Below are 24,247 nucleotides of genomic sequence, written 5' to 3'. Positions count from 1 at the left end.
GCGGTGTTTTAATTTCAGTGATATTTATCAGTCTTCAGTTGTAATATTTTGGCTCTGTAACCTTCACCAAAGTAAATGTGTTTTTGATTGAGCTCAGAATCCCTATAGGTGGGTTTAACCTTTTTTAATATATTTAATAAAGACTTTGACCTTTTCTGAGATTAAGGATTTTAAGACAGTGGCACTCAGCCAACATGACCATTTAGCGAAAATCTAGGAAAACCTGAAAAGCACAAAAAGCAAATCACTTATTAAAAACTATGGAGGCTTTAATAAATGACGGGCACATCGAGCTACTCAGCTACTTAACCTCTAGAGACCCTTTTTCTGGTTCCAGGACATATTTATTAAGAGAAAATTGGAGACTGCCAATCACAACACAATAACTGAGGAGGCCATCTGTTACTACTGTGACTGCAGTAAACACAGGATTGAGTGCTTTTTATTTCCTCAGGAACATATCAGAAGAGCTGAAGTTAAGACTTGATTAAAAGCAGGTTCAGTAACACCAGCTGAATGATTGTCTCGTGGCTTTTTTGTCACTTTTGATTAGGTAGAAAAATATTGCAAAAACTTTATAATCTCTATTTCAAATCACACTCTGAACTAACAATATTTAAAATTAGCCTTACTGTGCATCAACAGTTTTTTTCTTGCATAGAGCCCAAGGTTACTTATTTTTACCTGACACTTTATTTTATTGACTAAATTGGATTTTTTTCTCCTCAGGCAAAATTTTATAAGTGTAGCCTTAGGCTTGTGTGGTTAAGAACTACACACACAAACCCCAGTTGGGGGCAGAGTCACTGCAGGTGGGCCAAGCAGAAAAAATAATACATGAAGTGTAAATACGTTCGGGGAAAATAAACAAGAGCTGTGGTAGAATTTAAGTAAAATACAAAGAAAAGAGCTACTGACTGACAGGAAGTCAGAGGCACAAAGCATCTGCACGCACACAGAATGACTCGCTTTAACACCGAGTGATCGATTAAAGCCGACAGGATGCTGTAAAGCTCAGATCTTCACTTACCTCTGACATTCAGGCAGGTCCGAATCTTGACTTTGCCCTCGCTGTCTTTTACTGTAAAGCTGCCTTCATCTGTCATCCTGACCGAGTGCAGCACCACACGCTTCTCCGACACGCTGAGGCGTTTCATGTATTCTTCTGCCAACACACCCGTCTGGTCGTACAGCACCACAGGTGGAGGCTCGGTTGTGTACTGCGTCTCTGACTGATTAAGTTGAGACGGACTGGGCCTAAAAATTGTGAAAAATCAGAATAATACAGAACAGATAAAGTAACACAGTGACTGCGATTAAGGATGTTTCCAGAGATGTTAACCGCCCTGTTTCTTCTTCTCTTTATTAATTCATTTCTGGCTTATTTCAACACGCAATAGATGTAACACAGAAGGAGCTGGAGAGCAGCCTCTGTATGTGTTTTATTGTTATTCCTTTGTGTGTTTCTAGTCGTCCCCTCTCTCTGTCATGTGTGTCTTTCTGGTTTATTTTTGGTAACTGTTTTTCTTTGTATGTCTTCTGTGCTTTTACTTAATGTTTCCCTGGATGTTCCCACCTGTTTCCTAATGTGTGATCAGTCCTCTGTGTATACAGCCCTTTGGCCTTTGTCACCCACCCATCTGTTATCTCTAGATTTCTGCTTTGTGTTCCCTTTTTCTAGATTTTATGGCTTTTGTTTTTAACCATTTCCAGGATCTTCTCATCACACATTCAAAACATTCAAACAATCTGTAAAGAAAATGATTCCAGCTTTGGTACTGATTCACTCTGATGACCATACCTGAACTCCAGGGTGATGGGTCCTTTAATGTTGCTAAGATGGATGTAGTAGGTTTCTCCGTATTTGACAATTTGCTCCAAAGCGCAGTCTGAGCATCGACACAGAGAACAAACAGTCAAAGATGAGAAATTTGTCATGTTGTGGCAAAAGTCACCTCAGTGTAAATATTAAACTCTCAGGAGAAATCTCAGTGAGCCCAACCCTCTCATGTCCTCCTTCACTACATCCATGAATGCTCGGTGTCATCTTCCTCTTTTCCTCCTGCCTGGCAGCTCCATCTTTACCATTGTCTGTCCAGCATATCTACTATCTGACTTCTGCACGTGTACAAACCATCTCTTGTTTCTCTGACTTTGTCTCCACCTGCTTAACCTGAGCTGTTCCACTGATCTCCATCTGTGCCACCTCCACCTCTGGCTTTTGTCTTTTTGTCAGCTCCAAACAAAACCCAGCAAACACACCACCTCTCGCTATCATCTTCACTCTTGCTGCTATCCTTTAGTCATAATCACTCCTGACACTCGTCTTCACCCTTCACTCCACCCTGTCAGCGCTCTCTTCTCGCCTCTCTTCTGCACTATTGTCAACATGGGTCCTGTATCTTCATGTACGTAAAGCACAGTGTGTATCTTATCAAGCTTATGTCAAGTAAAGTCACTTTTATTTACAAAGCACATTTTTAAAAATGAGATGCCCCAAAGCACTTTTGAGTCATCTAACATGACGTGTTGCGTTTCCTTTTAAGATGGTGACTAATTTGTATTTTCTGGCTTCCTGCAAGTAAAACCTGGTCTTCTTTGTGTGTTTGAGTTGAACAATCTTTGCTGTAAGACAGGTGAAATTTAAAAAATCAAGACCGATCATAGAGGACATTTATAATTTCTTTCACGGTTATACTGCCGGCCTGCACAGAATGTCTCTTTCATATTTCGTATCTCTTGTGTCCAGCATTTTTCCTGTTTCCAAACCACATTTTAAAAAATCTAACTTAAAGCACATGAAGAAGACAGAGGGAGGCTTACCCTTGACGATGAGTTTGAAGTGCCTTTCAGTGTTCGGATTGTTTGTGTCCTTGATGATGTACGTGCCCTCGTTCTGCTCCTGCACGTCTTCCAGCACCAGGTAGCCCAAAGTGTTGGAATAGGAAATGTTGTGATTCACCACTTTCCCCGCTGTGATCAGCGGCATGTCGTAGGACTCGCTGGTCGCAGATTTAAAGATGACCTCGCTGCCATTCCCGCGTGGGACATCGATGTGGACGTCCTCGCCAAAGAAAGCTGTCCTGTGTTCCGTTTTTACTGGTAGAAGCAATCAAGATGTTTTTATTAGATATGTTGAATTACTCTTTTTGTTAGTTTTTATACTTGGCTTTAACCTGAAAGCACAAACACTCTGTCTTTGTCATGTATATAATATAATAATCCTCAAAGAGCGTTCTCAGGCGTGCATTAACATCCAAACAACCATTTTTACCTTTTGCAGATGCTGGCAGGACTGTGGGAAAACAACAAAAGATTAGTTTAAAATGAGTTTATTTTAATGTGCATCTTTTTTTAGTCTGCTGGATTATACAAAAACCTTTAAATCATTTCCTTTGTTCCAAGTGAAAAACCACACAGCTTCCGCAGAAAGCATTAAAGCATTTGAAATGTAAATGCCGCCAATAATGACAGCTAACAATAGACTGGATGCAAAAACAAAGAGCCAGATTCTTCATTACAGGCGAAATGAAAGGAAATAAGTGGAAATTAACTAGATCACAATGTGTTTTAGCTTCTTTGGTGAGGCTTTCACAGCATCCATGCTAATCACCCAGTTAAAACAAATGTGGTTTTGCAGGAAGTCTGTTTCAACAGTTCATCTATCTAAACTCTCTCCCTGGTGACTGATTATGTTCTTGCTTACCCGTGCAGAACAGGACGCTGAGCACTGCGGCGCCGATTACTTTCATCTTGAACAGTTGATCTGTACACAAAAGAGAAGAGAAACCCACAGACAATACAAAACAAATTAAAAAAGGCTTTTTATAGCAGGATCGTGGCTCCAGGTTTTTAAAAAAAGCAACATTTCCCATATAGTAATTTTATTTGACAAGATATATTTGTTAGCTTCTGTGTTTAATTTAGAAACCCCTCGCTAAGGTAGAAGCATGCCAACTTCAATTTTTGTCCTCAAGTTGAGGAGAAGCACCCAACCCCGCCCACCCCTAAATTCTCTACACCGTTGTGCGGCATTGAGGAGCTTTTCGCAAATTAGCTCGGTAAATATCTAAGAGTAGACTTCCGCCAACACTCTTTGGCAAGAAAACCTATAGTGCTGTTGCAAAGTCAAATATATTATTAAGTCAAGTTTTATAGATAAAGTGTCTTCAAGACAAAAACGTGATGTTGTGCTGCGCGAGCTGAACAGCGGCTCCTCGTGTCTCCCGTGGTGCTGGGAGATAATCGGCTTTCCACTCACGACACAGGATCACAAACTGCAACGGAGGACGAGGGGAGGAATCAAGAGGAGAAAAAAGATGAAGAGTAAATGAAGAGAAAGTAGGAGATATTTAAATGCAAGAGTGCACAGCCACTACTTTGGGATGATGAGCTGGACAGGAGCCAGCTGGCACGAGGGGACTGACATTGAGCTGCAACTGCACCGGCTTACACTAAGCAGTAGTAGCATAGTTATTAAGGTGGGATAATTAGATGAAAGATTAAGACAGACACGATGAAACAGCTAGAAACAAAAAGGAGTAGAAAGATTAACAACTTAAACTGGTTCATGCAAAAATCGAATGAACATTTAGGGATGTAGAGACGATCAAGACGACTTACTGAAGCTTAAACTGAGAATCAGAATGAAGAAGAACAGTCGGCTCGCTTCAGCATTTTGCATGAACAACATGAAACCACGGTTTCCATCGTGTCTTTTATCTGTGGTTCAGGGTGGTGGTGGGGATTATAGTTTCTTATCAGCCTTATCAGCCTCCCTGAGTATTGTTTCTGACTATGTCCATCTCTTACAAGCACAGTGTACCCATCTACCAGCCAGAGAATGCACCATGTCACAAAACTGACATGACAACCAGCTCACTCTACTTAAATGGCCTCCACAGTCGCCAGATCTCAATCTTTCCCTTTGGGGTGTATTGAAATGGGAGGATCACATCATGGATGTGCGGACAACAAATCAGGAGCAACTGTGTGATGCTTTCATGCCAACACAGATCAAAATCTCTGAGGAATCTTTCCAGCACCTTGTTGAATGTTTGCTACAAATAATACAGGCAGTTGTGAACGTAAAAATGAGTCTAACCTGATACAGTAAGGTGTGACTAATGATGTGGCCACTGAGGTGTATACTCTGATCTCCACATGGACTACTACAAGTATTACTGACCAGTTGAGCAGGCCCCCATTATTGTAAATCAATGCTAAAAAACAGTAATCAAGTACTCAGAGTAGCTGTCGTTAAAGTAGGTCTGAATGCTCATTTCCAGCACCTTATACTCATTTTTTAAATTCGAGTGGAGTCCAAAAACAAGCAACACGACGACATGTGGGTGTAAAAGACTGACATACTATCGAAGTATTAAATTAACTGCAGATTCACATCAAAGACTTGCATTCATCTACAACACAAATCCACTGTCCTAACACTACACCTGCAATCAGGCTGACACTTGGATGACAATAATCAATCCACCTGCTTCCATCCTTGGCATTGTTTCGACAGCGCTGCTCTAATGGGGCGGCTGACACAACCGACTTCAAAACGCCTGCTCAGCAAAACAAAACACACAAACAGGCGTGGGCTAAATATGTCCGCTTTTAATTTGAAACTTACTGAACCTTCCACATAACTCTGAACAACAAAGACGAAATGAACAGGAATGCCAAATACCTGCTGATAATTCAGTTTTTATTCAAATAAAGTGGTTCTTCCTGCTGATGACAGATTTCAGCCTGCAAAAGGTTATTAAATTTAAAGCAGGTTTCAGAGCTCTGCAGCATATTTGGAAGTATAATTTATTTTCCTGCCTGGATCCAGTTCAGGATGGTGGAAAAGAGGGAATCACGGCATCTTCAGACTGAGAGAACAATAAAATGCCACTGCGTTTCTGCCAGCTCCTTCAGATGAGGGATTAGAGTGCTATTTAAAGAAAGAAAAAAAGAGGTGACAGCCCATGCACTTTCCTTCAGCACATCAACACATGTGAGGACATTTCAAAATGACACCCTAGCATTACTGTGGGCAGGAAAACTGTTCCAGAGGCTCTTAGTCCTTTGCAGAAAACACAGTAATCATAGCATATTTTCTAATCGCCGCCCTTTTGAAGCAGGTTTAAATCATCTCACTTTAATCTTCTACAGTGGCATTAGTTCATTGCATATGTGAGTGCTCATGCTGGGCTGCAGCAAAGACATAAATCACAGGTTTGATTCATTGATTGAGAGGAAGCACGCATCTGACGGGAAAATTAACTGCTGCTGATTACATAAATGTACACATCCACTTTAAAAACATGGAATATCTATTCAGTGAAGTGCGGTGGGAGTAGTGGCTGTGCATGAAACAAAACTCACACCTGACACCACCGGTTTGGATTTCTTCAAGTGCAGGTATGATGATGCATTTTCCAGAGTTTCTGGTTTTCTAAACATCTCACTCGCTGCGTCAGAGGAAAGTCATAATAAGCTAAGAGGCCTGTTATACAGATGTAATCGTTGTCCTTTGGCTGAGTCTCTCGTGTCCATTTATAGAGGCTGAGTCTAAATGGGGTCATAGCTCTCATGTCTCCTATTATAACTAAAAGGATCAATCAAACTATACAAGGCATAGCATTTAGTGAAGTGCGTATGACACGTCCAGCAGCCGCCCCGCAGTGAGAGGCTCGGAGGGTACATCTTCCCGGCTGATCTCATCAGTCTGACATCAATCGTGACTGACGGATTTAAGAGCCTTTTCCACCTCATCGCTGCTCTCCCACACAAGACGGAGGGCAGCAGCATCATGCCTCCATCCTCCTCCTGTTTCAGTATCAGCTCTCTCATTTCCCACCATCAATCTGATTCTGGTTTCCTGTTTGTCTTTCTGTACTTCTAATCTTCTCTTCAAACACTTTCCCTTCTTTGTCTTCTCTCTCATTAATTATCCTTCTGATTCCTTTCAAGGTTAGTCTGACTCATAAGCTGTGATGATAGCGCACTAATGTCAAATATCCTCCACCTGTACTGAGACAGCAGTGACAGTTTCTCAATAACATCAGAAGAAGTGAAGGTTTGGGGTACCTCGACTCTCAAAAACTGTGTTGTCGCACGAGTGCAAGCACAGGTGGAAATAAGAGGTGGACACAGTGTTGTCCTCCACACTGCATCATATATAACTATATAATAAAAAGTAATATAATCATATGCACTGAAACCTTTAAATATGAATTTGAGACGATAAATCAACTTCATATGCCTCACAGTGTTCCAGAAACCAGTCTGTGATGCTGAGGGTCCACATGCTCGAACCCCAGTGCCCGCCGACACAAGTGGTGGGTCCACAGGGGGGCTAAACCACGTTATCTTTTTTTGGCTGTGCCCAAACAGGCCCCATCTACACTGACCTGGTCACCAGACACCTCTTACAGGCCTGGCTCTGAGAGAGAGAGCCCCAATTTCCCACTTCCAGCCGAGGTTAACCAACTCAGAGAACGCTGTTCTGTTAGGGTTTTCCATCGCTCTTTGTCTGATTCCTCCCCTGAGACCAATTTGCTATAACCCTACCCCTGATGGCGTCAACCCCCTTTCACTGCTGTAAGGTGGTGATTGGTGGGGTGGGGTGGGGGGGGGGGGGGGGGGGTTGATCTATGATCTACTATTCTCCAACTCCTTTACTTTGCAAGAAATTAACTTAAGATGCTATAAAAGATAAAAGTAGCTTCCACAGAAGTGCAGAAAAGCCTTAAACCTGAATTACTTTTAATGGCCAGCAGGGGGCGAATCATCTAAACTTCCAAAGAAGGCTTTGTAAAAACAGCTCTCTGTTAGCTTGCTCCACAATCTCAGTAGACATTTTCCTGATGACTTCATAGGCTCTCTCAGTGGTTTCAGGTCATACTGAGTGAAACTTGAAGTTTGGGGTTTTTTTTAAGCTTTGGTCATTATTAGAGGTAAAAGTTGATGTGCACTCCTGACATCCACTTTCAAAACACCAAGATGGGAACAGAGAAAATGCTTAACTGACACTTCCCTTACTAATGAGTGATGGTGGCTGCATGCATGTTTTATACTGACAATGCTGGTAATGCATGTTTATGGAGGTCAGCTGTGATGGTTATAACTCGATGACTTTTCAATTTTCAAGTGCTATTTTTTCCTAGAAGCATTTTCCTATTTCCTACCTGCCACACCTAAGTGGTACCTGGTCCCTTCTGCACCACCTGAAAATGCTGAACATCACTGATGTTCAGAATGCTAATCCAAAGCTTCTCCCTTGTGTCCATTTTCCAGTCAGAGTGATCAGCAGTGGAGCTTCAAATCTAAAGATGCTGCACCTTCAAGATTGGCTCCACTCTGTGGACTTGCATGTACTCTCTTCTGCACCTCCACCCCCATCCCCCCTTTAACCCCTCCTTATACAGCTCACAAAGCCAGAAGCAGCAGCTAGTGCAGCCAAGGGTGTGTCACGACCAACACCAGCATGAATGGGCCGGTCCCAATTTGTCGATGTCCAGATAAAATGGAGGGGAGTAAAGGGACAGAGTGAACATGAATGGAGACTCTCTTTGTTTCATTAATTCACAGATGTCAGAGGAGTAACAGTAAACCATCAATTTATGGTTTAAGTAAAGAGTAATCAAATATTGGCACGTCACTTAGAGGAGATTTGTAGCAAAACGAACCCTAATAAGAAGCATTTTTCATAAATATGACGCACAGACCGGTGGTTTGGTTCATGTACTTACCACAAAATAAAAGCAAGGCTTCCCACAGTTCACCACAGCACTTATTCATCCATCCATTTTCTTAATAAAATGTAAATGACTTTTCAGTGACCAATACTTCAGCCCTTCAGCGGGAGGCTGTGGTGTGTGCTATAGTGCATTGCATAACGGTTTCTGCCTGGAAAATACCCTGTTTTCAGACGGGTATTTCCCGAACACAGCACACGATAATGCACCACAGCCAGGGGCAGCACGGGATCATACGCTATACAGCATATCGAGCGTTAAACCACTTGGCGATCTGATTATCAGCATGAGTGCAAAGACTCTGCTTTTTCAGTGGCGTCAGCAGAAACACGAATGAATTTACAGAATTAAGCCAAAATTAGGAGAATGGAGGAGGCCACTGTGCGCAGTGGCACCATGCAAACAAACGCAGCGCTTTGATTTCTGCCTGAATGCTGTGGAATTTGCAATTTTCCCGGGAAATTCAGAAAGTTTGCCCCTAATGTAGCGTTAATTGCTTTATTATTGTGTGAAGGAAATCCCTGTAACTGCTGCCGCCGGTGGTTACACGCCCTACATCACCGGTGCGAGCGCTCAACACAAGCAAATAGTCAAAACAGCGAAGAAAAACTGCAGAATTTAACCCACTACCTCCCTGACTGAGCGAAATCACGAGGAAAAAAAGACCAGTCGTTGTAATATGCAATTATAAATGGATGAGGGTAATTACCTTTGTCAAGCCTCAGATCCGAAAATCACTGGACAGGGAGGGGCTCAGGAGTGATGGAAATGTTTTTCCTTCTTTATCTCACCAATCTCGTCCACCCCATCACCCCCCAACTCGACAACTAGAGACTTCAATGAGGCCGATTCGGGAGTGGGCTGAGGACTTTCGGTTGATGTCGGGTTTGTGGACCATTTCATTTCGGCCTTGCTCGGAAAGCTTCGGTAGAAAGCGTCGATTCTGGCTCGGAGCCACAAGAAACCGCCACCATCACACATGCACGATTTCTCCAGCCTGTTGTTCAAAATTACCATCGAAAACTATTTTATGTTTATGTTTATATTTTTTTGCATTGTCGTTTTTCGTACATTTACATAATTATTATTTTATAGTATTTATTTCTAACAGCATGTGCTCGTCTCTTATTTTTTCAGTTACATTAAAGCGCTTTGTTCCTTTGCAATCAACAAGATTTACATAAAAACACAGACATATTTAACCCATGAAGTGGTAGATAACTACAAATCAAAAATGAAGAAAGCCAATTACAGGAAGTGACAGGCACACCTTTTAAAATCAATAAGTGGCATGTGAATGGTCTCCTGTTAATCACAAGCGCAATGTGATTAACACGCTGCAAAAAAAAAAGAAAACCCCTTAAGCTGTATAAAACATGCAGAAGCTTTTGGAGTGTCATTAAAACGCATTTTGCTGAGTCGGTAAAAAGATTTGCATTATGTTCTAATGAAGACATTAGGCAGCTTCGTACTGTTAACTGTCACAGTGCACACATAGAGCTCCAGTGCTGCAATAATAAACGTTCCTCTGTTGTGTATTAATGCAAATATTCAGCATTTGCATTAATATGCTGCATATCTACAGTAAATTCAACATATCCTAAAGATCTACAGATAACATGATGCTAATGTGCATTGCAAATGCAGAAAATTATTAACCAATGGATGTAGGGCAGACAAAAATAGAAAGCAGATTGGCATATTAGTTATTAATATAAGAGAGCTGGTGCAAATCAGATCAAGTTTCTCAGTTTAAGCTGGCATCCTGTAATAAAGTCTGATCATGTATTCGCAGAGAGTAATGTCAGTATGAGGTGCAAAGACCCAATTTCCAGTTTTTATTGAGCTGTAACGTAAGGGGCTGGCAAGTTACCATAGCAACTTCTAACTGTGTATAGTTATCTCTTTTTAGTCTAAAATCACAAAAGTATTGAAAATAACTCCCTGCAGATGTGTAGCCAAATAACAACAAGTTGTTAGACTGTGCTTCTGTGTTTCATCAGATTAATTTATTGCATACATGTGTGATCAACAGCTAGAAAAGCATACATGAGGTGGGAGTAACTTAATATGCATCCTTTCTTCCCATTCTAAGCCATCACCCAGCTGGGTGAGCTCTGCTTTAAAACAGCATTTTAAAAAACAGCTGTTCTCTTTTTGTTTGCTGCTAAATAGTAGAATAAACTCATCGATGTAATTTGGAGGTATACTAGACCTCTGTATACCAGGCCACAGGTGCTCATCAGTCATGGTTGTTTGTAGGTGTTTTTAAATTCATTTTAGTGTGGAACAACTGTTTACAAGCAGCAGTGCTTAATGTTACTGCACCAGCATCTTAACACAAGCAGAAAAGTAGTAAAAGCAGTACTGGAACAGCTCTTGTCATTGTGCCAGAGAATGATTGACAGCACTCTTCTCCAATAAGTTTGGGCTGTTTTTAGAATCTCTGTTTTTTTATTGCATTTTACTAGATTGAACACATTTGTTGTCAGTTTCTAAAAATAATTGTTTTACAATATTATATTTTAATTTTATTTAAAAAAAATATTAACTGAGCCACTTTGACTCATCACATTTCATTTATGTGAGAAAAAGACTTTACTTTATTGAAACATTTTCATAGTCTAATGCACTGTACTATTCTACTTTATTTATTTATTTATTTGTCTTAGAATGGATGCAAAAATCTGGACTGACCCAGAGGGTCATTTCTGTTTTACACTGTTAGCAATAAATCAACAAGAGATCTATGTTGGATGTAAATTAGCGCGGTCTTTCATCTTCCCGGCTTACTGAGGAGGTGCTGACCAAGATCCCGATTTCCTGACTTGTACTTCTCTGTTGATGCTGTCCAAGGTCCTGATTTATGCCAGCCCCCAGCGTCACTGCCTTCGACTGAATCACAGCCTCGACCTGCCGGAGGTGCAGGCCCTGTAGAAGTGCTATTTATCTGCCTATTTGTGGAGTCTGGACATTATTATACTTGAATTAGTTGTCCAGACTTGACGTGCATACGTGCTGAAGATGTTTAGATGCTCATTCATCACTAGGGGAGCCTCTGATGGGCCTCAGATTTGCTCTGCAGCAGCACAGCGACCCCAAACACACAGAGGAGTTATAATGAAAATCTTCAAAGAGCAACGAGCACTGCAGCAGATGGTAACCTCCTCCCCCCACAGAGTGAAAGGGATCACTCCTGCTCATTTTTATTGAGTCAGTTGTGTTTGTGCTTATTGATCTATGTATTTACTGATGTGTCATGTTTTAAGTATATGCACCTGCAGTGTATACAGTATAGGTACCCAGATTTAAGATGTACATTAGCAGAAAACAGGATCAACTTTAACCCTGTTTGACTATGTTTTGGTTATTTGTATTTAATCCCTTGTTTCTTACCTGTGTAGCTGTTATGGCCTCCTCTGTCCCTTTTTTCTTCCCTGTTCTCTGGAGCTCTCTGGCAGACACACTCTCACCAGGAGTGGGTGAGAGTGGGCCAGCCAGACTTTCTGATTGGTGTAAGGTGAAAGGAAAAACAGGAGTTTAAGTATAGATGGGAGATCTTTAAACCTGGCCCTGCTCCTCCTGTTCAAGCCACAGTATCTTCTGGTTTGCTAATTTGTTACTTCTGCCCTGCACTTCATTATATTCTCCAATTTCCCCTTTCACCTTAAACCAATCAGAAAGTCTGGCTGGCTCACTCTCACCCACTCCTGTTGGATTGTTCTCTGATTTCCAGTTTCCCACATGTTACACCATGAGGAAATGAGGAAAGACTGAGAGACTATGTGGTTTCTGCTATGTCCCTCACGTTGGGAAACACGTCCCAAATCTTCTGGAAACCACCTTCTGCCCAAAATTTAAAGTCTACTCTTGTCTAAGTAGCAAATGCTCTCAGACCTGCTTGTTTAAAACTGATCAGCTCTCACCCCCACTATCCTATCCACTCACAGTTCCTGCTTATTTCATATTAACTAATAAATATAGCTAAAAATTTCTGAAAGCATCCCCACTTTGATACCTAAAACCTTGCTGTATAATAAAATAGCCATCTGTTAAACACAATGAGTTACTATAGCAAACGTATGATATTTATGTTTTAGCTTGTTGGGAAGACGACTTTAAGTTATTGTGGAAATCAGATTAAAATCTTTCATAATTTCCTTACATGTTATAAACTCAATACTAACTTAATCTTAAAGAAATACCGAGATAAATAAAAAATGAGATTAAAAACACTTTTCAGCTCAAGAAATCTAACTTTGCTTTGATGGGAAAATATGTTTTGGATGTTTGCTTCTGCCTGCAGCTCTCACTCGGTTTATTGCTGTTATAATATTGTACCGACTTCCTGAAAGCTGACGCTGAAAGCTGTTTACAAGCAGACTAAAAGCTGATCATTAATAATGACTGACACGGCAGGCGATTTTTTTCCTATAAATGTGTTTTTATTTCTCCCAAATGTTTCACAGTAAACAGGATACCAAATGAAACTGTTTCAAACGAGCTTCAAAATAAAAAAAAGTACAAACAACATGAAGCACAGAGGAAACACAAAGAAAACATGGCTGAAGTTCACGTGAATACTGTAGTGGCTCAGTGTGAAAAGATTTAGGAGAATGAAAAATTAAATTAATATGTTAAAGGACGAAATATAAAACTGCAAAGCAGCTGGGGGGTTTGTCTTTCAAAATAAAAGCACCTGGCCATTTTATTTTTAAAACATGTTTCAGGAAATGTTAAGGTTAGACTTCAGATCTTCAGATGTTGGCCTGAATAGTGAGGTTATAATAATAGTGAGGGAAGTTTTCAACTTTTATCCACAACGTTAACAATTCAAAGACGCTGATCTTTCCTGTCACTCTGACTTTTTAAACACTCAGATTTATGTTTCTTTGCTTGAATTTAAATACTTTTTTTTTATTGGAAAATGTCCCGTTGAATTGGTTAATCCAACAACAGCCGACATGCTTTTAACACAGAGGAGCTGAAGGCTCTGTTAGCCTGAGATGTGGTATGAAAGGAAAACAGAGCAGTTGTTATGTGCAGTGCGCTTCTCCTCTAACATTGGTTGGTAATAAATATATATCTAAAAATGAATTTGTTTCTTGGAAATTCACTGAATGGGACTTTTGTTGTGGCTAATCACTTCAAGGGATCTGTACTTACTAGTATAATGGACACTGAGCATGTGCAGTGTGTTTCTCCTCAAAACGTTGGCTGGCGTCTGAGAAAAATCCTGCTGCTATGAACGCTCTGCCAATGTATATATCACAGGAAAGCAAATCATTTTCTTTGACGTTTTACTAAATGTGACTTTTGTTGTGGTTAACCACTTCCAAGAATCTGTATTTACTAGAAGATAACAGATGTTCCCGTCTTTGACATTAACTTTCAATCTTGTGCTTTGATTTTAAAAAAAGAAAAAGAAAAGATTAATGGCCTGATTATAACTGATGGCTCCCTTCAGTCTAGTAAGACCAGAATGCCTCTTCCCCACAAAAGCTAATGACAGCACGACGCTGTAGAAAAACAACTCTCTGAGTTCACAGAGGCTAGAGAGACGTTTACACAAAGGTGCAAACCCTGATGTCCGGAAAAGAAAAAGTATATTCTGCAAGCGTAAGACTGACTCACACAGGACTCTTTATCTCATGCAGTCTTAAAAAGGTTGCGACAAAAGCGTCAAAAATGAGAGATTATCCAGCTAATTAAGCATATCTGCCTCAGAAGAAGAAATACTGATAACGTTTTCTCACCTGCTGCCCAAAATCACATTTATCACTGAGAGTTGATCTTGAAAGCTGAGACAAAACGGTAAATAACACTGATAAAAGGCATTAACACTGATAACAGAATGATTTATTATTACTTAAACTGACTACAAGGTTACACACCTGAAACTATCTCAACACTCAATGTGATAACCTTGATTACGCCGACATGATTTTCTAATTTTGTTCAACAAACTCAATGAAAAGACCAAAACCAACAATCAGCTGATGCCAAACATGAAGAGGCCGCCCAGTGCGACTGCACAGCTCAGTTATTTGTTTTGAATCAGGCGTCACAGATACACTTTCCACCTCTTCTGCACAAACTCAGCAAAGAAGTCCGAAGATGATTTTTCCACTGAGGCTGAAAGTGTGTTTTTGATCGCAGGTCAAACACTAAGCTTGTTTGATTGAATGTAGGAGCAGGGTTTGGTTTAACCTCAGTGTAACAGCAGCTGAATCCTTCACAGTAAAGAAAATCCTTGAATGTAATGAAATAAAAAGTGTTAGAAGTGCGTCTGTTGCACTTAGAGTTAAAAACAAAGATTTTGGGAGACTAGTTTTGATCAAACCAGCTTACGTGGCGTCACGCGAAACAGTAAACCATGGCACATTAATTTGGTCATGACATCATCTTTCCTGCTGTCTACATTCTCCGCTCTTCTTCTGTCCTATTAACCGATTCAGACCTCCACCCTCCTCTGACCTTCCTCATCTGCTCTCCTACATTCCTTCATTTCACATCATTTTTTATTTTTTTCTATGTTTTTGTTTGTTTTTGATTATTAACTTTTCCCTCCTTTTATCATTTTTTCTTGCTTTCACTTAGGCATCTTCCTCCACCTCCTCCTCAAACTCCCCCTCCTCCTCGGCGGTGGCGTCCTGGTACTGCTGGTACTCTGACACCAGGTCGTTCATGTTGCTCTCTGCCTCGGTGAACTCCATCTCATCCATGCCCTCGCCGGTGTACCAGTGGAGGAAGGCCTTGCGGCGGAACATGGCCGTGAACTGCTCAGAGATGCGCTTGAACAGCTCCTGAATGGCCGTGCTGTTGCCGATGAAGGTGACGGCCATCTTGAGGCCTCGCGGCGGGATGTCGCAGACGGCCGTCTTGACGTTGTTGGGGATCCACTCCACAAAGTAGCTGCTGTTCTTGTTTTGGACGTTCAGCATCTGCTCATCCACCTCCTTCATGGACATGCGCCCACGGAACACGGCGGCCACCGTCAGGTAGCGTCCGTGGCGAGGGTCGCAAGCCGCCATCATGTTTTTGGCGTCGAACACCTGCTGGGTGAGCTCCGGCACGGTGAGGGCGCGGTACTGCTGGCTCCCCCGGCTGGTGAGAGGGGCGAAGCCGGGCATGAAGAAGTGGAGACGAGGGAAGGGCACCATGTTGACGGCCAGCTTCCTCAGATCGGCGTTCAGCTGCCCGGGGAAACGCAGACAGGTGGTCACGCCGCTCATGGTGGCCGAAACCAGGTGGTTCAGGTCGCCGTAGGTGGGCGTAGTGAGCTTGAGGGTGCGGAAGCAAATGTCATAAAGAGCTTCGTTGTCAATGCAGTAGGTCTCATCGGTGTTTTCTACCAGCTGGTGAACGGACAGCGTGGCGTTGTAGGGCTCCACCACCGTGTCTGATACCTGAAGACAGAGCGAGAGGAAACGTCGATACTCATGGCTGATGCAGAAATAGCATGAACATTTATTATAAACAAACAGGCGATTTATTGTGCAGTAGATTTATTTCCCATAGTTCAAAGTGCTGAACACAGATATATGGGCACTGAAATATGCCAACCTGTCACTCATACTCAGCTTTATCTTCATTTCTGACTGTTGTTGGGACATAATTTACAAAATGAGCATTATATTATTTTCAATATGACTTAAAACTAGCAACTGAAAACACAAAGTCATCAGGAAAGTGTTTACTGAGGTGCTGAGGTCTTACAGACTTTGCCTCGTGCTGATTATTAGAGCGAACACAGATTTACGGCTTCACTTTTCTGATCTTTTATTGTGCAGCCTTTGCTCAGACTTCTAAAACTACCATAAGTAAGCACTGAAAGGTCATTTTTAAAAAGTGCATCCTGTGGGGCAATGCTCTACCTTAGGGGAGGGCACCACACTGAAGGTGTTCATGATGCGGTCGGGGTACTCCTCTCTGATCTTGCTGATGAGCAGGGTTCCCATGCCGGAGCCGGTGCCTCCTCCCAGAGAGTGCGTGAGCTGGAAACCCTGCAGGCACTCGCAGCTCTCGGCCTCTTTCCTCACCACGTCCAGGACTGAATCCACCAGCTCGGCCCCCTCCGTGTAGTGACCTTTAGCCCAGTTGTTTCCTGCCCCACTTTGACCTGGGAAACAAAAGTGAAGCTGATTATACTGTTTCAGTTTTTAGTCAAACTGTTTAAGAAAACATTTTTCCCAGTGTTTGCGAAAGGAAAGAGCAACAAAGGAAAGTGAGCCTGGCTTTGAAGCATCGTACTGAGTCAGAATCAATCAGCTCAGGTCCCAGAGGGTTTCATGCTGGGATTTTATGGCAGGAGTGAGCTTGTTTGTGCCATGTAGGACAGTCTGTTGAGCTAAATTTGACCAATGGACTCTATGTGACTTTAGCCACAAAATAGAGCAGCACAGATACTCATCAGGAGTCCAAACCCTGACAGCTCCAGACCATCTGATACTTTTTAACTTTATAGCTGTTTTCACACATGCACCACAGGCTTGAACTTTTCTAGAGATGACCTGAAAGAGGCGCATGTGATAATGCAAATGTCCAGTGCTGTCCAGTCAAACATGAGCTGGTTTTTAACCACCCAGCTCCCCACTCTACACGTCCAAGTGACTGTTGATCGTGATGATGTGCCCATAGAGCAGCTACCTGCCCAGTTAGTGAGTGGGAGTCAAATGTGCTCCCTCCTGCCCACTCTATCCAGGCAGCTCCTTCACTTTAATAACACAGTCAGTGATGTGAGTGCATGTGGAGCAGACCAGTACCTGCTGCGTGCTACATGTGAGGAAAAAAACAGTGGAAAATCTGACCCGATTGTCCCGAAACTGACCAAAGTTCATGTGTAAACAGTTCATGTGTTCAGCAAGTGCAGCCCATCCTGTTCAGTAGGTGGTGTTCTTACCAAAGACAAAGTTGTCGGGTCTGAAGATTTGCCCAAAGGGTCCAGAACGGACTGAGTCCATGGTTCCTGGCTCCAGGTCAACTAGGATGGCCCTGGGCACGTACTTCCCACCTGCATATATTAAAATAGACACAAAGAGAGATGAAATAAAAGATTAACAAAAAGTATGTAAACCTGTAGGAGCTGTAAGTGTAAAAAGAAAGAAAGCTGAACGATGATTGTAGTATCTCATGTAGCCAGTAGATGGAGACATTTACTGCAAAGTTACAGGATGTCTAGACTCAACACACTGAGGCTAAACTGCATATTTAACAGACCATTTACTCCTGTGAGCTTTCCGCTAAGCTTATCCAGCTCATTTTCATTCATTAAAATAAAATGCCCATTTTATTTAGTTTCTTAGCTCCTGAGTCAACCTGTGATTTTTCAGCTTTACTTTAGGCTGCTTTAGGCTGTCAGGTTAAATTAGGTTTATGCAACAACTGAAGGCAGAAGTGTCAAACTCGTTTTAGTTCACGGGCCGCAAACAGTCGAGTTTGATCTCAAGAGGGTGGACAAGTTAAACCTCTGCATAACAAGTTATATTTACAACAAACAGCCCTCAGAGGTTTTCGAGGTTCAAGAGATTTATTGTTGTTCAGAAAGGAGACAAGAAGCACAAGAGGGAATAAAACTAGGTTATGAGGTCCTGTTGAGACAGCACTACAGCAAGCAAACAACTAACAACAATCTAAACTAGGAAAACAAAAAACAAGCAAGGATGTGAAAAACTAATTTAATTTAATTAAGGTGATGTCGGCTTGTTCGTCTCTTTTAGTTTAGTTAGTAGTAGAAACATTAATAAAACCCTTTAATTTAACAGTTTTGCTTCCTTGTCTCCTTTTTCAACCTGGACCCCTGTTGTTACTTTTTAGGACCTTTTTATGAGAGCGTAACATGTTCAATATCATTTTTAGACCAAAGTAAAAGGCAGACGTTAAGTTTTCAGAACCAAACAGAAACAGTATTTTATGTTTTTATGTTTTGAACAACTCGTCTGGTTCCAGAAATACTTTTAACTTTCTCTATTTTTTTTTTTTACTGGTAGTAGTAAGCCAATGCTGGCATCACCACGCCATGAAAATGTATGCTACTGAAACTAAATGAGTAATTACTGACTCCACTGCAATGTTTAAAGCCATCCAGAGCAGTGGGATGAAGCCTTTGGCAGGCTCCTTCTGGCTCCTGGGCTACATTTGAGGCTCTGACTGGGAATAATTAAGGCTGACATAGTCCACTATCACTGTGTCAAACAGAGTTTGGTACAAATGTTTTTCAGGATAAACTACCTTTGTTTAATGCATGCTTGTTTAGTGTTTCTGGCATTTTAACGCAGCATGCCCCCCTAATAAACGTCATCATGAGAACAGGTGAAGATAACACATCCTCACCTGTAACAATGTGAAACCAGCGAACCAAAAATTAGTGCTTCATTGCTTTATTTTTATCTGCATCTTCTGCTTCTCTGCTGCAGTGAGCCGGTGTCTCCACAGGGAGGAGATGTCTTCTTTCATTTTATCAAACACAGACCTCGCTGTAGTCGGGATGAACTCACCTGTGGCTTCATTGTAGTACACGCTGATCCTGTCCAGCTGCAGGTCGCTGTCTCCGTGGTAGGTGCCTGTCGGGTCGATGCCGTGCTCGTCGCTGATCACCTCCCAGAACTAAATAAAGGTGGACAAGCTGTTACTGCAAGAACTAATACAGAAAGCATCCACATGTCAGTGTTTTATACACTTAATGATGTGAAGCAAGCATAATACTAAGCACTTTTTTTAACCCCTGTACCATCCATGTGTCATCATAACTAAAGAGCTAACAGAGTGCTCAATAAGGTTTTTCAAAGTTAGGAAACATCTCACAAAGAGGTGTCTTTGTGGTGTTATTTAGGACATAACTGCAAACAAATTTAGAAGAAAAACAAGAGTCTTCTGACCTCTGTGCTTCCCAAAGACTCACTGACATATGATCACAGTTAGCATTCACAAGATCACCTAAAAACAGCGACGTGTTCTGTAAGACCGCAGGAAGGATTTCCTGCGACAAACAGTCACCTCGTGGTTCCATTCCAACCATTAAACTAATTTTGGCTGAACATGCTGTGGAGCTCTTAGATTAGACATAAATGCTTTTAATAATGTCTCAATATCAGTGGCAGTATTGATTCTCACTTATAGCTCAGATTTCTTATTGAGTCCCTCAATAAATCTCCTACACAGAAGATGTCAGGCTACAGAGTTTTTTCAGCTTAAGTCTCTGAGTGTGAACACAGTGTAGAAACAGTAAAGAAGATGCCTGCATGTGACTCAAGTTTGCAAACGTTGCAAATCACATGGAGAGGGTGGACGAGACAATCTGATAACAGTGCAAACAGCCCTCTTTTGATTTCAAGGAAACTCCCTGTAAAAACATGTTTTACAAACACTCCCAACAGTATAAGTGGTGAAGAAAATAGATGGATATGAAGACAAACTCTGGGTCTGCCACAGCTGGTCTGACTGTAACAAAATACACTCAGTCCTTTTATGTCTCATGCCAGTAAATAATCAAAGGTACGTCTTGTGGATATATTTGGTTTCTGCTCTGAGTGAAACTTCCTGGAAGAAGCACAAGCCAAAGCAGTTTCAAAGCTTTGACACCTGGACAGGAAAACAGGAGGAAGTACAGGAGGCTGATGAGAAACGAGCATAAAAGAAGCAAACAAGAGCGAGCACACCGGCAGCTCCGATTTATTTTAATCACGCAGTCACGTGATGAATACATAATCTGTCATTTAGATTAAAAATGCTGAGAAATTCACAACTTCCGATACAGTTCAGTGAGTTTAATGATGGAAAACTGAGAAAAAAAGCAACAAATATTTATATCTGAAAGCTAGAGCTAACATGTTTGCTTAAAAAGACTTCAAAGATAAACTGATACCAGATAATGTTCTTTTTATGAGCAGTTTTTACCCTGAAGTTTAAAGTTTTGCGGCTATTTAAAAGGCTAACAGCACATTAATCTGGCTGAATGAAAATATTTTAATGTGTTTGTAGTTCAGCTATGATTTGAGTTTAGAAAGGAAAGGCAGGGAGGAAGTCGTGTAATTACCCCCACCTGGATTTTTCCAGCTGGTTCAGTGAATCATACACAGACTCATAAAAAGTTGCCCACAGCTTGAAGTAGTAAAACTTTTTGTTCTATTTGCTGTCAGAGGGTCAGGACTCTCTCAGAGGATTTTGTGTTTCACGGGTTGAAACATCAACAGACTGTCACACCAGCTCAGTCAAGTGACCCTAATCTGTGAGAGTGCGTGTGTGTCTAAGGGAAAGAGATAAGCAGGGGGAAAGGTTGGTTTGTCCAAGGCAAAAACATACACTTCAGGATTTCTGAAACTGCAAACCGCATGTGAGCTGGCAGGTTTTGAAGTCAATATTTGAAAACCTAAGCCTCTGTTCAGTCGTATCTATGAGAAGTTATCCAGAAACGTGGGAAAGCTCAGCAGATTTGGGTTGGATTGGGTAAGCGGGTGAATTCAGGCACAGTTAATCCATTGTGAAATGACCTCAGCCTCACTAAGTCCGCTGTAAATACACTTGTCTTCACCGATCAGGACCTTTGAGTAGCAGAGACTAAGTCAGCCCATATGCTGCTGCCCCACCCGCTGTTGTGCTGAGCTGTACGAGGGCAGAACAGGCCAAATGTACGAATAAAATTCAAGTTATATATAGAATCACATTCTTAAAATCACATGACCTGGTGGCTGTTATGCTGCTACATAGCACGCAATGTTTAAGCTGTTTTATGATATCTAAAGTAGTTCTTGTATAAGTGATTCATTCTTATTTAATTGTAGAGTTTACTAAAAATCTAGTTGATAAAACTGTGACTGTATGGCTGCATGTACAATATTTTAAAGCTTTACCTTGTGTATTATCTTCTTAATTAACTAATCAGTCAATAAAATCTCCAAAAAAGTAAAAAATATCCATAATTTCTAAGGAAAGCAAGGGTTGCATGCTTGTTTTTAAAGAAAACGTCTCCTTTATATAGCTGAAACAATTCATTGCTGAATTAATTTACTGGGACACTTCCATAAAGGAGGCAGAATAACCTTACAAATTAAATGATACTGTGGTTGCAGCTTGAAATATTAATGCAGAGTTAGAGCATGCTGTTAAAAGCTGTAATGTCTGAGTGTTTTTAGTTAATGCGAAAAGGAGAATAATGGAGTTTATTCTTCTCCTTGGACCGGCATTTATAAAGGTTTTTTTTTCTGATCAAAGAGCATCCAGGACAAATCTCGAAGCATTTGTCTTTTCTCTTTCTTTTAATCCATCTGAAGAAAAACTGAAATATGTTCTGAAACCGTGGCCTAAAAATCATGTTTTGAACTGTGGTTTGGGGGGTTTTTTACAACCGTATTTCACTGGATTCATTTTGCATCCCTTGACTGATCCACTAACTGCTGCAGCTTGAGGTAAGTAGCTTTAGATTTCCAAGAAATCCTTTAAACTGTTCCAACAAAATGCAGATAAATAGAGAACCCTTACTATTACCGATGGGTAAACAGGGATGAGGACTGCTGGTTTGGGGGGTCTGGGGCGTGCGCATGTGTCACACTGCCTGGAAAAGGCAGCCATTTAAATGACCTCATCTGTGCATTCAGCGTAGACACTGAACCACTTGTTATCTTCCTCCCCCTTCACCCTCCTCCTGCCGCGTTCCTCTCCTCTGCCTCAGCAAATTTCTCCTTTCTTTTCACCCTTTTTTCTCTTGTTTTTTTCTTTCTCCTCGATGACAAAGACTCGAGCTCAACAGGCAGCCAAGGCAGCAGCTGGCCCTGTGAGTCGGCTCCGGTCTGCCCAGCTTCATTAATCACAGCTCAGTGACTGGAGTCACTGTTTTGCCTGCAGTTAAAAATCTGCAAATGTTACTGTATTCATGTGCAGAGAAAGCATGAAAGACTACTGCTAGACAGAAGTCTTATTATATTGCTGTAATTAATATGCCATGTATTACATTCTTTTGTCAGATCCTACAGCTTCATAATACTTCATTAAAAATTATCATATGTTATTGTTACACTGATTTATTGTTTCTGCCTAAGAGTGCTTCAATCTATTAATAAAAGGATTAGATCAGCTCTGTCAATCTTTTACCTAAAAAAATCCAAGACTCATGTAACATATGATAAAAACACAAAATATGCACATTCCCCTTTAGATGAAAGTAGGTTACAAAGAGGTTAGCTAAAGTATAAAAGAATACTGTAACTTTTAAATGGTCAGGGGGAGGGGGAGTGGGGGAAAACAATGGAACTCTCAATTGTTCTGGGTCCAGTTAAAGGTTTGTACATTTAAAAAAATAAAAAACAAAAGTCCTCTTAGTAAATTACAGGAATTAATCAGTTTATTTCCAAGTAATTTCGTGATTTAATACAGAGTAAGTATGTATTGAAACTGTACAAAAAGAGCAGCAATTTAAATGATTTAAAAATGAAAAACTTTGAACAAAAACTTTATTAAACTGGTAAATAAATAAATAACGACAAAAAAGAAGAGAAAAGGTGGGGTTTTTTTTTTTCATCACTAGCTTTTCTTACCTTAGCACCAATCTGGTTCCCGCACTGGCCGGCCTGGATGTGCACGATTTCCCTCATGATGGATGGACAGTTGGTGATGGAGCAGAGAGCGCTGGAAGTAAGTGAAGGCTGCTGACCTACTGACTGTGCAGAGTTTGTGGCAGCGCTGAGTCCAGCTGGCTTCGGGGGGTGGGGCATAGCTTAGTCCAGGCTAATGATTGGTTATTCTGTCTGCGGCTTTGGAGCTGATTGGCTGAAGGTTGAGCTTTTTTTTCCCCCAAAGGGGTTTCCTTCCCTCTGAGGCAAGGACCGGAAGAGGAGAAGGAGTGCCGGGTGTTGTCATCACTGCCTCGTTGGAACTCCAAACAAAAGCTGGAAAGTAACGAAGTAGTGGGTTTCAGATGCTTTACTCGAGTATTTCCTTTTTCTGCTCCTCTACGTTTTCAGAAGAAAATATTTCATCAGAACATTAATGTGAATTTTAAAGCCTGTATATGAAGAGTAAAAAGTTACACCTTCTACACCATAATCAGCAGCATCCATCATCCAGTTACAATAAAGGAGATAATGGACCCAGGCGTTAGCGTCACATTAAATGTAAGGTCCTGACGTTTTTAATAGTATGAACACAAATATATACACTCACCAGCCACTTTGATAGGTACACCTGTTCAACTGAGAAATTCAAAATATCTAATTAGTCAACCACAACAGCAACTGAGTGCGTTTAGGTATATAAACATGATCAAGACAATCTGCTGATGTTCCAGTGAGCAGCAGCTCTCTAGGGGAGAGTGTCTTGATTTCAAAGATCAGAGGCCAGACTGCTTCAAGCTGGGCAGGCAATGGTAGCTTAAATAATCAGGGTATGCAGAAGAGCATCTCTGAATGTAACAGCTCATCAAACTGAAGCAGAAGATCACACTGGGTGCCATCTGTCATCTAAGAACAGGAAACCGAGGATAAAATTTGCACAGGCTCACCAAATTT

General features: G+C 41.3%; 2 protein-coding genes across 2 annotated transcripts in view; both read right to left on the bottom strand.

Annotated features, from left to right (window-relative positions):
* The window catches only part of LOC146548733 (uncharacterized), a 32,501-nt gene extending 22,849 nt beyond the window's left edge, over positions 1-9,652 (bottom strand). The window contains exons 1-6 of the mRNA XM_085261634.1: positions 9,460-9,652; positions 3,707-3,766; positions 3,275-3,295; positions 2,824-3,099; positions 1,802-1,889; positions 1,031-1,257 (exon numbers count right to left, since the gene is read on the bottom strand). Coding sequence (XP_085117760.1) covers positions 1,031-1,257; positions 1,802-1,889; positions 2,824-3,099; positions 3,275-3,295; positions 3,707-3,752 — 658 coding nt within the window. The 5' untranslated portion in view covers positions 3,753-3,766; positions 9,460-9,652. The remainder of the gene's footprint in view (positions 1-1,030; positions 1,258-1,801; positions 1,890-2,823; positions 3,100-3,274; positions 3,296-3,706; positions 3,767-9,459) is intronic.
* A 3,521-nt stretch (positions 9,653-13,173) lies between these two features.
* LOC146548732 (tubulin beta chain-like) lies at positions 13,174-23,410 on the bottom strand. The gene is made up of 5 exons (XM_085261300.1): positions 23,279-23,410; positions 19,247-19,355; positions 17,653-17,763; positions 16,628-16,872; positions 13,174-16,159 (listed from the first exon to the last, which is right to left on the bottom strand). Exons 1-5 carry the CDS (start codon positions 23,333-23,335, stop codon positions 15,347-15,349), a joined length of 1,335 nt encoding a protein of 444 aa, XP_085117426.1. The 5' UTR covers positions 23,336-23,410; the 3' UTR covers positions 13,174-15,346.
* Positions 23,411-24,247: the final 837 nt, after the last annotated feature.

This window comes from Mchenga conophoros, linkage group LG22 (genome assembly GCF_057382185.1).
Source record: "Mchenga conophoros isolate Kocher_MC1m ecotype Shallow Benthic linkage group LG22, M_conophoros_male_GT1.1, whole genome shotgun sequence".
NCBI lineage: Eukaryota > Metazoa > Chordata > Actinopteri > Cichliformes > Cichlidae > Mchenga > Mchenga conophoros.
The sequence above is the reverse complement of the archived record's forward strand: the minus strand, read 5'-3'. Positions and strand labels throughout refer to the sequence as shown.

Excerpts from the sequence above, each read along its gene's own strand:
- LOC146548732 (XM_085261300.1), bottom strand. The coding sequence starts at position 23,335 with ATGAGGGAAATCGTGCACATCCAGGCCGGCCAGTGCGGGAACCAGATT. Across the intron at positions 19,356-23,278 it reads GGAACCAGATTGGTGCTAAG|TTCTGGGAGGTGATCAGCGA; the intron begins GTAAGAAAAGCT and ends ACCTTTATTTAG. Across the intron at positions 17,764-19,246 it reads GTACTACAATGAAGCCACAG|GTGGGAAGTACGTGCCCAGG; the intron begins GTGAGTTCATCC and ends TAATATATGCAG.